The 13,767-nt window shown below is 41.7% G+C and overlaps 1 protein-coding gene across 1 annotated transcript in view; it reads left to right on the forward strand.

Annotated features, from left to right (window-relative positions):
- The window catches only part of DIPK1A (divergent protein kinase domain 1A), a 115,716-nt gene that overhangs the window by 73,992 nt on the left and 27,957 nt on the right, over positions 1-13,767 (forward strand). The window contains exon 2 of the mRNA XM_027838115.1: positions 7,117-7,251. Within this exon, the coding sequence (XP_027693916.1) occupies positions 7,117-7,251 (135 nt within the window). The remainder of the gene's footprint in view (positions 1-7,116; positions 7,252-13,767) is intronic.

The raw sequence follows: 13,767 nt of genomic DNA on the forward strand, positions 1-13,767 counted from the left end.
AGGCTTCCAGGGTCATACTTACCAGTCTTCGGAGCCTACCCGGATAAACATAGAGACGAGCCGATCGGGAGGTTGGACTTTATTCAGAGACCATCACAGCAAACCAAGCAGGAAAGCAAGAGAGAGGGCCCCAGCTCCTACTGCCCCTTATATACTTTACTATCTCCTTATCTCCTGAGTCCGCCTTCAGTGATTGGTAATAGGTCCAGATACCGGAAGGAGACTTCTCGGGTTAGCGCTGCACCAAAGGAGGGGACATAGCAAAGGAAGATTGCTCCCTGCCACCTAACTCCTACGTGGCACAGCCCCCTGCCTCGGGAGCGTGAGCTCCGGTTACTTCCTAATATCTTGTCCCTACCCCACTTCACCACGTGGCCTGTAGCCAACATCGGACGATCCCTCACAATGTGCTCTCATCATGTCTCTGTGTCACATGTTGGTAATTCTCACAATATTTCAAAATTTTTCATTATTATATCTGTTATGGTGATCTGTGATCAGTGATGTTTGATGTTACTATTGTAATTGTTTTGGGGTGCTGTGAACCATGCCCTTATGAGACAGTGAAGCTAATTGATAAATGTTGTGTGTGTTCTGACATCTCTACCCACTGACCATTTCTCCTCTCAATCCCTCTCCTGGGGCCTCCTTATTCCCTGAGACACAACACTATTGGACTTAGACCAATTAATAACCCTACCGTGGCCTCTAAGCGTTCACATGAAAGAGTCAATTGATGGGGCAAACTTCATTGTTGTCTTATTTTAAGAAATTCCCTCAGCCACCCCAACCTTCAGCAAACTCCACCCTGATCAGTCAGCAGCCATCAACATCCAGGCAAGCCCCTCCACCAGCAAAAAGATTATAACTCACTGAAGTCTCAGATAATAGCATTTTTTAGCAATAAAGTATTGTTAATTGAGGTATGTGCATTGTTTTTTAGACATAATGCTATTGCACACTTAATATACTACAGTATAGTGTAAACATAACTTTTATATGCACTGGGAAACCAAAAAATTTATGTGACTCACTTTATTGCAATGTTTGCTTTATGGCTATATTCTCTTTATTGAAGTATTTACTTTATTGCAATATTCACTTTATCATGATATTCACTTTATTATGATATTTGCTTTATTGCACTGGTCTAGAAACAAACCCTGAATATCTCCAAAGTATACCTGTAGAGCTAACCCCAGGGAGTATAGCAGATGTTTATAGCCTTCCCATGCCCTAGGAAAACGAAGGCTTTGGGGACAATGTCTCAGGATAGGAAACAGGACTTAAAAAGTTAGTGAATAATTTCCCAGTGTCTCCATGTCTTCGCTCCAATCTGGAAGGCAAACAACTTGGTCCATGGATCTTGTCCAGCTAGAGTCTAGAGAAAGCTCAGAAGTCCCTATCCCAACATCCAGGGAAAGTGAAAGAGGAAAGAGAATAGGCACTTATTAAACACCTACTATGTACCGGGCACTGGCTAAATGTTTTACAGAGAAGGGCAGGAGCATGGTAAAGAAAGTCCTGTGGAGATGAATCAGCAATACATCCTAGAGAAGAATAAAGAAATGGTAGTTGGGCCTGCACCTTAAATTGGAGGGCCTAGGAGGAACTAGCCAATTGGAGAGGCCCCAGGGGCAGGAGGGAACTCCCAGCATGAGACGCAGGCTAGGGATGGAGTGAGCTTCCATGAGGAAGAATTTTCCATGGGCACAGAGATGGGTCAGTAGGATAGCCTGGAGAGGAAGAATTTGAAGAACTGTGGAAACAAGGGTAGAACAAGTGAAAAATGCATTTTAAAAAAAGCAACAGGTGGGGTAGGTGAGTTAGGGGCAGGCGTGATGTAACCATACCACTAAGAAATGTACGTTAGTATTCCCTTCAGATTATCATGTCCTGATTTTTTCTACCCCTCTTCACCACAGCACCCTTTCAAGCCCTGAAATCTAAGGCATCTAATAATGAGTCATTTACATTTAAATCTTTCGGAGTTTTGAAACTGGAGAGGTTTGGACTAATGGAGGCTTTTTATTGAGAAGCGGTCTGGCAGAGCAGGAAGAAGGTGGATTCTTAAAGTCAGGAGACTTGAATTCGAATTGTGACTCTTACATTGTGTGAACTCCCAGAGCCACATCTGTAAAATGGAGATAATGATACAATATCTTACTTCTGAGGGTTGTTGTGACGGAAATGTTTTGCAAACCTTAGAGATCTGTAGAAATAAATGTGAGTAATTATTATTGCCTGAGAGTGTTCAGAGGACCATGGGATCCTTGTATTCTATACTATACACTGTTATTCTCTGTTTTTAGTAGGGTTTTCTATCATTTTTTATTGCATGTAAGTAGTATTTTCACTACTTTAGCATTGCTCATAACACAATTTTATGAGAAAATGTTTTCCAACTTCTAAGCAACTGCCAAACTTTGAAAATATAACAAGATTATTGTCTGGGGACAGTCTTTATATGTATGCTGATTAGTTTGTCTCATTTTAATTATGTTATAGTCTTCTAAAGGGCAGGAAGCTGTTGTCTAATTTATATTATAATCCCAGAGCCCTTGATAAAGAGCTCTTTTTAATTTTTATAAGATGAGAAACTGAGAAAAAAGAAATTGACAGTTTTGAAAAATTAGAAAGATTTTTGTAAACTATTGGGGGAAAAATCTGTGAGGAGAGTTTCAGAGTAATAAATGGAGAACAATATATTTGTTCAGGAGCTATTCAGGACAGAGAGAGGCCAGCTGGTTGCTCAGCCAGGGTTTTGCTTCGTAGCAGCCCTGTGGTTTAATAGGGTCATCTCAGGTAGAGTGGGAAGCCTCAGCTTCATAGGCTCAAGCCTTTAGTATCATCTGTTCTAGTGACCAAGAGGTTGAATTGGCTGCCAGACAGGAGTGAAAGAAATAGGTCTCTGGCCCAAGTCCAAGGATGTAAAATTTGATAACATACTTGCTGGCTTAAAGGGAACTGAAGGAATATTCTCTATCCTCTCCTTCCCTAACCCTTTCTGATAAGGAACATGGGGAACACTCTAGGGAAGGGACCAAGTGTAGTGATGACTGGAAATGAATAAGACAGAGCTTTTTCCAAGAGATAAAGTGATGTTGGACAAAGACTAGTTTTAGGAAGAGTAAGGCAGAGGAAGAGATGGACTGATGGCACGTAATGGTCAGAGGAAGGAATTTCAGAATTCAGAATCATGGAAGTGGTAGGGTTTGCAGTAATGGTAACTCTTTAGGTGGCTGAGATAGAGTGAAGATGGAGGTCATGGGAGTTGAGGAGGCTGATGAACTGGAAGGCCAGAGCATTTGAAGAGACTTCAGAATTAACATTTAGGGCCCCTAGCAAGAACACAAGGCAGTAGATAAGGTGCCAGGCCTGCAGTCAGGAAGACTCATCTTCCCAATCTCAAATCTGGCATCAGAGACTTACTAGCTATGTGACCCTAGGCAAGTCACTTAACCCTCTTTGCCTCAGTTTTCTCACCCGTAAAATGAGCTGGGGAAGGAAATGGCAAACCACTCCAGGATCTCTGCCAAGAAAATCTCAAATGAGGTCATGAAGAGTCAGACACAACTGAAATGATTGAACAACAACCATGAATACAGGGGTTGGGGTGGAGAAGCCTGAACCAAATCCCACAAGAAAGAAGGGAAAGTGACCAGAGGCTGGTAAATGGTAGCAACAAGGGTCTAGTTTAAGATGATACAGACAGAGTGGAACTCAGGAGGCAGAGCAGGGCCTGAATGTGGCAGAGCTGAGCAAGGCTTGTCCCGCCTTCTCCCCAATTAGGATGAGGGTTCCTTGAGGGCGGACACTGTCTCGCTTTCGTTTTTACCGCTAGAGTGTAGCACACCGTGTGGAACATTGTAAGTACTGAAGAAATGCTTTCTCATTCATTCATGGCATGAGAGAAGGAGCCGCTACTTCTAGAGAGGGTGGCCAGGATGAAGTCTCATACGGAGAAAGCCAGATTTCTATAGGCACAGGAAAATCAAGGACGAGAGAGAAAATTATCTAAGATGAAGAGAGTTTGATAGCAATTGAGTGGAATTTTCAAGAGCCATAGTGGAAGGGGCAAGCAAAGAACAATGGACATTAGGGAGGAATAGAGCTGGCTAGGGATAGAGGGAATAAGAACGAGATAGGGATGAGGGTGTATGGGAAGGTAAAAGGAAAGGGAGTTTACCCTTCACAGACAGTGATTCTAAGTCATAGGTGTTAGAGAATGAGGAAAGCAACAGGGAGTGCCTGTTAACTGGAGTATTCACTTAATTAGAGCAGAAGAAGGGAGGCTTCATGGTAATGGTGATCAGAAAGGTCATGTAGAGGAGCACGCCACTAATACTAGGACTACTGTGTGATTAGGAAGTCATCTAACTCTTCTGTTCCTTTCTCTCTCTCTATCCTTCAGAGGGTCTGGTGCCTTTCCATTTTGTGGCACTATAATACTCCATTCCATATACCATAATTCATTTAATAATTCCCCAGTACATGGGCATCCACTTAGTTTGGGGTTACTATGAAAAAGTGGCCATAAATATTTTTGTACATATGGGTCCTTTTCCTCTTTCTTTGGTCTCTTTGGGGTATAGGTTTAGTAGTGGTATTTCTGTGACATAGGGTATGCACAGTTTAGTACATTGGGGGCCATAGTTCTAAATTGCAATCCAAAATGGCTGGACCAATTCACAGCCCCACTAATGGTGCATTGGTGTGCCCATTTTCCCAAAGCTTCTTCAACATTTGTCATTTTTCTCTTTTGTCATCTTTGTCAGTCTTATAGATGTGAACTGGAACATCAGAGTTTCTTTAATTTGCATTTCTCTAATAGAGATTTGGAGCATTTTTTTTTCACACAGTTGGTTGAGAGTTTGGATTTCTCCCTTTGGAAACTGCCTGTTCACAGCTTTTGACCGTTTATTTCTCTATCGCAGAATGACTCTTAGTCTTATAAATTTGAACCAGGTCCTTACATAGCTTACATATGAGATCTTTTTTTCAGAGATACTTGCTACAAAGATTTTCGCACAGTTATTTGTTTCTTTTCTCATTTTAATTTCATTAGATCTATTTGTGTAAAAACTGCAATTTTACATAATCAAAGTTGTCCATTTCATCTTCTGTGTTCTTTTCTGTCTGTTATTTGGTCATGAATTCTTCCCTAATCCATAGATCTGAAAGATAATTTCTTCCTTGCTGTTTAATTTTTTTATGTTGATTTGCCCCTACATTAAAGCAAAATACCCATACATACATATAAATAGACATGTGTTGGTTGGTTGGTCTCCTTTGTTCTCGAAGAGGACCAAAATGACATCACTGTGTTAGAGTCAAGTTACAGTGTGTCCGACAGTGGCTGATCAGACCAATAGGAGCTCGAAGCTCGGAATGCTCTACCACAGAGGTTTGGGATGGTTTCGCTAAATCTTCGCATTTTGCATTTCATTTGAGTTACTTCAATTCTGCTTTGTTCATAGAGCATAGCATCTTCCCTGATGAGGGCACACCATACTGTGCCAGGCTGTCCTATGTCTCACAATCAATTCCAAAGTTAAGAGAGACCTTGAGAGTGTCCTTGTATCATTTTTTCTGACTACCATGAGAGTGCTTGCCTGTGTGAGTTTTCCATAAAATAGTTTTTTTGGCAAGAGTATGTTTGGCATTCAATATATTATACAAACTATTTGACACATGTACAGACCATTTTGATGGTATAGGGGATTAAAATTCCTTAGCAGGGTCTCTTTCCTAGTTCTGGCAACTTAAATTAAGATGATTCTTATTTCAAGATCTTATATACCAGAGTCATGTGAAATATGATAACTCAGAGCCAAAATAACAGCCTCAAAAAACCCCAAAAAGCTAACATCCCTTTGCATTCTGACTTTTAGAAAACATGGTGACAACATGCCCAAGTCACCCTTAGAAACAACTTTAAACCATGGTAAAGGGCTCTGTGTTAATTTACATTTTGCTTAACCCTGTTTATTTTTTAAGTTGTTATTGATTTTGTTTTTCTCTCACCTTTATTTCTAAATATATCTCTCCTCCCCATCCAGCAAGCCATTCCTATAACAGAGAATTCAAAAAAGAAAGATTAAAAACAATCCAGCCGAACAAAATAACGTCAGCCCAGTCTGTGGGTGGCACACCCATCGTCCCCAATCTCTGCAAGAATGGAAGGAAGGGGTACTTCTTTAGGGCCAAGATTGTGACCCCGTTATTTAACTGCTGCAAAAGAGTTTTTGGAGGAAATGAGATGCTTATCTTGATACTAGCAGGAAACCAATGCCCAAGGCCCTTGACAAGTGATCTGTTGTGCAGCTGTCAGTTGGTGTGAGTTTGCCAAAGGCCCCAGAGGTCCAAAATTCCCCAAGCTGAGTATCTCTAGAAGCAAAGCCATTCATTGTATGACTCCCAAAGTTTGATGTGCAAGGAACCGTTTATTCTGAATTCACCTTGGCCCTCCTTTCTCTATCCTTCCTGCTTTAAATTTTAATGTTTCTACTGTTTCTAACATCACATCTAGGTCAAGCATTAGATGATTGAATAAAAAAAAAAGTAGCCTTGGCAAATGTAATGAAGGGATAGGAATACATGATCCCATTTCTAATTCTGATTCTGCTGCATGAGACCTTTGGCACACAACCAGATTCCCTGTCCCTGTTTCTACAAAAGTGGTATTATCATCCTTATTCACAAATCCCCTAAGATCCTTGTTTGAAACAGCCCTTTGTAAGTGCTTAGAAAGCCAGGACTGTATCTCTATACCTGACCTAGCCTGGTGCCCAGCCCAGCCTGATGCTTCATGTTCATGCTTAATAAATAATACCTTTGGCTGATGATGGTCTTTGAAAGACTGTATGATTCAAAGAGAATTTTGTCCCCTTTTCTTTGTCGGGGCCGAGGGGCTTCCTTTTCCTAACCCCAGCTCTGTTTGCTGTCATTGAAAGTGCACTTTGTCCTAGAATCGCCATATGAAAGACTAGAATGTATCCCAACTGACTGCCTGAACCCTTCCAGAGTAGAGAGGAAATCATGTTGTAGCCCAGCTAAAGCCGACTGTCCCTGCTGAATAAATGAGTGTTGTTCCCTCTTCTTTTATATACACAGGCTCGCTTTTCATACATGCGGATGAAATACCTTTTCTTTTCCTGGCTGGCAGTATTTATTGGAAGTTGGATTATATATGGCCAATACTCTACTTATACAGAGCTATGCAGAGGGCAGGACTGTAAGAAAATAATAGTAAGTATTGATCCTTTATGATTTAGAGTTTATTGAATAGCCTTTTAATAGCCTAAATACTATTTAAGTAATTGTCGTTTAAGTCATTACTTTCAAACTATAAAGATTCATTCTATTTACTGGAATTTTGTTTCACTAAATTGTCCTAACGAGGATTTATTCTAAATTACAGGAATAATCTTACAATTTAGTGGTAGTTTGGCATAGTGCATAGAGAACCATCTTTGGAGCAATGAAGACCTAAGTCCAAGCCGTGCCTGGACACATACTGGCTCCATGGTCCTAGATTTAACCTTTCAATGACCCCAGAGAGTTCTTCAAGATTCTAGGTTACAGAGAAAGTGTCATCCTGCCTGGGTGAAGGTGAGGAATCCTCAGGAGTATCTTGCACCGATGAAATCCCAGACCCAGCCCCGTCCTATCTACCTTAAAAAAAAAAAAAACCATGAGATCCATTTTTGCAATAAAGATAAAGGAGGATTTGATTATTCTTACTATAAAAGGATTCTTCTGAGGGCTTCTGGGAAGATGGCAAAGACATCTTGAAAGTAATAATAAAAATGCCAAAAAGGAATAATTGCTACAAGTTCTCGCAAGAAAATTAAAACTTAGCCAAAAGAAATGACTGTGTTGAATAAGAGCTATGATACAATAAAAATATTATGTAGTCAGAGAGGTACAGCAAAAAGTCCCAGAAGTGCACACTGAAATTTCAGAATTAGCAAATGAAGTGGTGCAAGAAATCCGAAGAGATTCCAGTTGGGAACTCCAAGAATTTAACAGTGCAGTTAGAGCGTCAGCCATAAACAGGAGCATCAGAGGACTTCACCCTCATAGGGAATCCCTCTCTAGTTGTTTGAGAAACCTTAGCTATGGCAATAAGTCATGAATATGATTAAAGGGTTTCATATATACCCAGATTTTCATAGCAGTCCCTTTGCGGTTGCAAAAAACTGGAAACAAAGTGAATACCCCTTGATTGGAGAAATGGCTGGACAAATTATGGTATATGGATGTAAAGGGATATTACTACAGCCCTGTAAGAAATGATGAATATAAGGATTTCAAAGAAACATGAGAAGACTTACGTGAAGTAATACAGAACAAAAAAAACAACAACCCAGAATCAAAAGAATAGTACACAAAATGACTAGAATAATTTAAATGAAAACTATTTTAAAAGGCAACTGAATTCAAATTAACTGCAATGACCAGGGTTGGTCCTAGAGAGGGGAAGAGGGATGGAAGAACCATTTCCTAGCACCTACCATGTGCCAGTCACTGTGCTAAAGCGCTTTACAGTTATCATCTTGTTTGATCCTCACACCAACCCTGGGAGGTATGTGCTATTATCCCCATTTTACAGATGAAGAAAGTTAGAGGTAAAGTGACCTGCCCAGGGTCACTGCTAGTTAAAAAGTGTTTGAGTAGCATTTGAACTCCAGTCTTCCAGACTTCTGGCCCAGCGCTCTGAAGACTATGGCGCCACCTAACTGTGAGTGAAACAAATTAAAATGTAGGGAAATGTTTAACAAAATGAATAAAAATACAGCACAACATAGATATTAATACAGTAAAAAAAAACGCAACATGTTAATTTGTGGTTTTCTAAGTCAATATATATCAACAGGGATCTATTTCTATTTAAGTTTTATACCCCCACACACAGCCCTGATTCTCTCCCCCTCTCCCCCACCAGTTGATTAAGAAACTGATGTTCATGAAGGTCAAATGATTTCCCAAAGTCTCACCGGTAGAAAGTGGTAGAGCTAAGAGCTAATCCCGGGTCCTGTTATTACAAATTTAATGTTCTTTCCATTGCATTGTTCTTTCCATTTATTGGCTGATACAGGTAGATAGAGGCATCCTGTTGCCAGCTTAGACAAATTCTAAGTTGGTACCACCTTCTTGGAGTATGATCTAACAATATATAATAAGCTACCAAATTAATCTTACCCTTTGACCCAATGACTCCACTTTGTACAAATACTACATCCTAAAGATGGGGAAAAGGAAAAAATGACTTATATATACAAAAATATTCACAGCTTTTTTATTTATAATTTTGAAGAAACTAGAAACAGTCTGTACATATAATTAGTGGGGAACGGCTAAAGAAATGAGGGCATATCAATGTAATAGAATACAGAGAAATATGGGAAGACCACAAAGTGATCCACAACGAAGAAAGTAGAGTTAGAAAAACAAATAGATCATAAGATTTTATTTTTAAGCAACAGCACCAAAACTTTGTAAGTTTCAAAAAAAAAAAAAAAAAGAGAGAGAGAGAGAGAGAGAGAGAGAGAGAGAGATGGGGACAAATTACCTGCTACTATTTTGTTAAAGCTTAGTCTTTTTTTTTAATGTAAAAAGTTTAGATTTTATGACTATGTTTGGTATTTTATTCCTTATTTCTCTTGTATTTTTTAAGGTTGTTATTAAGTTTATGCTAATTTAAAAAAAAAATAAGAAGGCATTTAACAGAACCCTCAGTGAACAACAACACAGGTTTTACTGACATCTCTTTTTTAACTAGCTTTTAAAATCGAATTTGCATATTAAAATTTTATTTCCACACAATTTTCAGAATTGTACATACTGCATAAAGTAAGGTGAGCAGCTGGATGGTGTGGTAGGTGGAAAGAGCACTGGCCCTGGAGTCAGGAAGACATGAGTTCAAATCCAGCCTCAGACACTTACTAGCTGTGTGACCCTGGGCAAGTCACTTAACCTCTGTTTGTCTTAATCCATTGGAGAAGGAGATGGTGAAGCACTCCAGTGTCTTTGCCAAGAAAACCCCAAATGGGGTCACAAAGAGTTAGATATGACTGAGCAACAGCCACACAAAGTAAGGTACCCCCCGATATAAATACCCACAACTAGAAAACATGCACTTTTTTGGGGGGGGGGGGCTAGGCAGTGGGGTTAAGTGACTTACCCAGGGTCACACAGCCAGTGAATGTTAAGTGTCTGAGGCTGGATTTCAACTCAGGTTTCCCTGACTCCAAGGCCAGCGCTCTGTTCACTGCGCCACCTAGCTGCCCCAAAAATATGTACTTTTCAAATCTAGTTTTATCATCCTTCCCGTTGATCAGGTGTCCCGGAAACCTGTCTGTCCCACCTTGTTGCTGTAAGCCCTGTAATAGGATACACTGTCTCTTTGGCAATAGGACAGCTGATGTTGGGAGTGTTTACAGAGTTGCAGAGTAAATTCCATTCCTTGTTTTTTAATAACACCTTCAAAGGGGAACAGCAATAAAAGTCAGTTAAGGAATTATATTTTGATTAAAATGCCTTGTAATCACAATTATTCTAATGACATCTTACATGAATACTTTTCAAAACTCTTTCAGGCCCATTATTTCATATTAAGTAAAGATCAGTTTCATGGTAGACAGTCTGTCAATCATAAAATTAGGCATATTATTCCCTAGAAGCATCAGACTCCTGAATTAGCCAGAGAGAAAATTAAAAAGGGAAGGAAGTATTTGAGGAGAGATAACTTGACAATCATGTGGTCCAGAGAGACCGAGATTGTACGGCCTAGGCTGGCAGTGTCCATGCCCATCTCCCCTGGGCAGTTCAGATTTCCTGGGATTCTTCAAGGATACTGGAGAAAGAAAGGAAGGAGGCAAATGATTGTCAAAAATTGACAATTTTTTGTCAATAACTAACTATTGTCTTTGAGGCTCCCGTGAGGAAAGGGGGGGTGAAGAAGGCAGAATGACAATATGTCAACTTCAACGAGAGCAGAACAGCGGCCTTATACAGCACTCAACCTATTTGCAGTTTTGTTTCACAACTTTGTGATAATGGAACTAAGATTACAGAGATAAGCTGCCCTCCAGCTTCTTGTCTTTATCACGTCACAGCCTTCTAAATACTGGGCATGTAGCATGAGTCCAACCACCAGCCCACTGCCAGTGGCTGGGCTGGCAGATCAGCCTCGCTGAGGTTGAGCCAGAGGCTGGCATGTGCCAGGTAAGGCAAACCCCTGCCTCCACCTGGACAACCACCCTCCTTAGACTGGCCTAGACCCTCAAACTAAGAGCCCTGGGAACAGTAGTGCTCCTAGACACCCAGTCCTGCATGCAGCTAGCCCTAGCGGCCATCATCCAGGGGCGCAGTGCCTGCAGAGAAAGGGTCCCACCACCACGGGGCAGGCAAACTGTGCTAGCGGAAGCCACAAGACGTGTTGAAGAGGCAGCACGTGCCAGGTGGCTCAGACCACTGTCACCACTTCCTCTCCAGACCTTATGCCTACGAGTTCTGAGCATAGCAGCGTGCCCCAGATCACTGATCCCTGCTTCAGCCTGACTCAGAGCCATGGTCCAGGGGATGCTCTGGTGGAGAAGGGAACTGGCCTTGGCCCCAGCAGATTTTGCAGCTGCCCAAGCGTCATCAGCAAGCACAGCTCCTGAAGACCCAGACGCCTTTCACCACCACCACCATTGGTGTCAACAGCAGAAACAGATGGTTTTATGAATAGAAAAGCCTGCAGAAAAGCTGCATTACCACCTGCTTTGCTTTAGCACCGTGTGGATTCCTGGGTGATTTCTCCTGCCCTGCAACTGAACTCTCCCATATGTGTTCATTTCCCTTCCCCTACACACACACACATTAGAATGTAAGCTCCTTGAGGGCGGGGACTGTTTGTATACTACTTGTATCCCCAGAACTTAGTACACTGTGTTGTGCACACAGTAAGCACTTAATAAATGCTTTTCTATTCACATGTTCCCAAAGTCTATGTTGAATGAATCCAGGCCATTATCTTCACACAGGAGTTTTTGCAAGTGCCTCCCAAGCAATCTGACTGGTTTCAGTTTTTTTTCACTCTGTCCCTGCACACTGTGGACAGAGGATTTAAAGGAGCAGTGATTTCTGGATGGACACTCTCTTCCCTGTGGCATCCCATCTCCCCTGCATGCATCACCAGCTGACGGATCTTCTTTGGATAATCTTCTCAAGTCTTTGAGGCTGCTGGACCTCAAGGCAGAGGGATCCCGTTTGGACACCCAGATAGAGTGCTGGTCCTGGAGTCAGAAAGATCTCAAATCCTACCTCAGACACATACTAGCTCTGTGACCCTGGGCAAGTTACTTCACCTCTGTTTGCCTCAGTTTCCTCATCTGTAAAATGGGGATAATAATAGCACCTACCTCCTAGGGCTGTTGTGAAGATCAAACAAGATAGTAATTATAAAGCATTTAATGCATAGTAAGCGCTATACAAATGTTAGCTATCATCATTTTTATTATTTTTTTATTATTCAGCAGCACTGAGTACTACTCTATCCCATTGTTTCAGGTTCTCATATGATCAATCAGCAAGCATTAATTAAGCCCCTACTAGGTGCTAGGGATACAAAGAAAAAAAATGAAACAGCCCCTGCCCTCCTCCTGTACATACACATGCAAGATATATTCAGGTTAAGTACTTGCAAGGTGATTCTGGGAAGGAGGCATTAGCAGCTCCAGGAATCAGGAAAGGCCATGCTGGAGCAGAGTTGTGCAACAAGCCGGAAGGAGTGAAGACGCAGAGCCTTCCAGGGATGGAGGACAGCCCCTGCAGAGGCCCAGAGAGATGAAGAAGTCTCAATTCCCCCACTAGACTCTGAGCTTCTTGAGAACAGGGATCTGGTCCTGATAGTTCCCTTTTATCCTTCCTGGCACCTTGGTTTTGTTGTTCAGTCGTTTGGGGTTTTCCTGGCAGAGACACTGGAGTGGTTGGCCATTTCCTTCTCCAACTCATTTTCCAGATGAGGAAAGTGAGGCAAACAATGTTAAATGACCTGCCCAGGGTCACACAAATAGTGTGCATCTAAGGTCACATTTGAGCTCAGGTCTTTCTCTCTCCAGGCCCAATGCTGTATCCACTGCACCAGCTGGTGGTGCCAGGCAAGGAGCAGGGACTTAAGATAGTGCAGCAGGCACCATGGTCCAGCCTTCCACAGCACTGGAATCAGACTGGGCACACGTCCAGACTTCCCCTCTTTGGGCCAAGGTGGTCTCTAGGGTTCCTTCCAACTCGAAATCTCATGATCCTATAGAAGGAGACTTACAAGGAGGCAGGACACAGAACTTAAGCAACAAGCAGTTATTAAGTGCTTACTATGTGCAGGGCACTGTGCTAAGTGCTGGGAACACAAATACAAAGAGAGAGAAAGGCAGCCCCCGCCTTCAAGGAGCTTACATTCTAATGGGGGAGACAGCACACTTTGGTCAGATCTTTGAGATCCCATCAGAAACTCTGAGATGGGTTAAATGGCCTGGGAAGGGCCAGAGAGGTTGGGGAAAGCAGGTGACTTCATTAGAGAAAGGCTTTTATAGACGTAGAAGAAAGGGCAGGAGGATTTTACAGGGGCCCATGCTTTGAAGTGGTTCTCTAAAATGAAGTTTCTGAAGAATAAGAAGTTTGACCTTCAAAAAGGCGTACAGTAGAAAATTTAAAGAAATAAGATAAATCTAAAATACATGAGTCTGAGCACCATGACATCAGAAACAATGCCCCTCT

Source organism: Vombatus ursinus, unplaced genomic scaffold, assembly GCF_900497805.2.
Source record: "Vombatus ursinus unplaced genomic scaffold, bare-nosed wombat genome assembly UNPS02014825.1, whole genome shotgun sequence".
NCBI lineage: Eukaryota > Metazoa > Chordata > Mammalia > Diprotodontia > Vombatidae > Vombatus > Vombatus ursinus.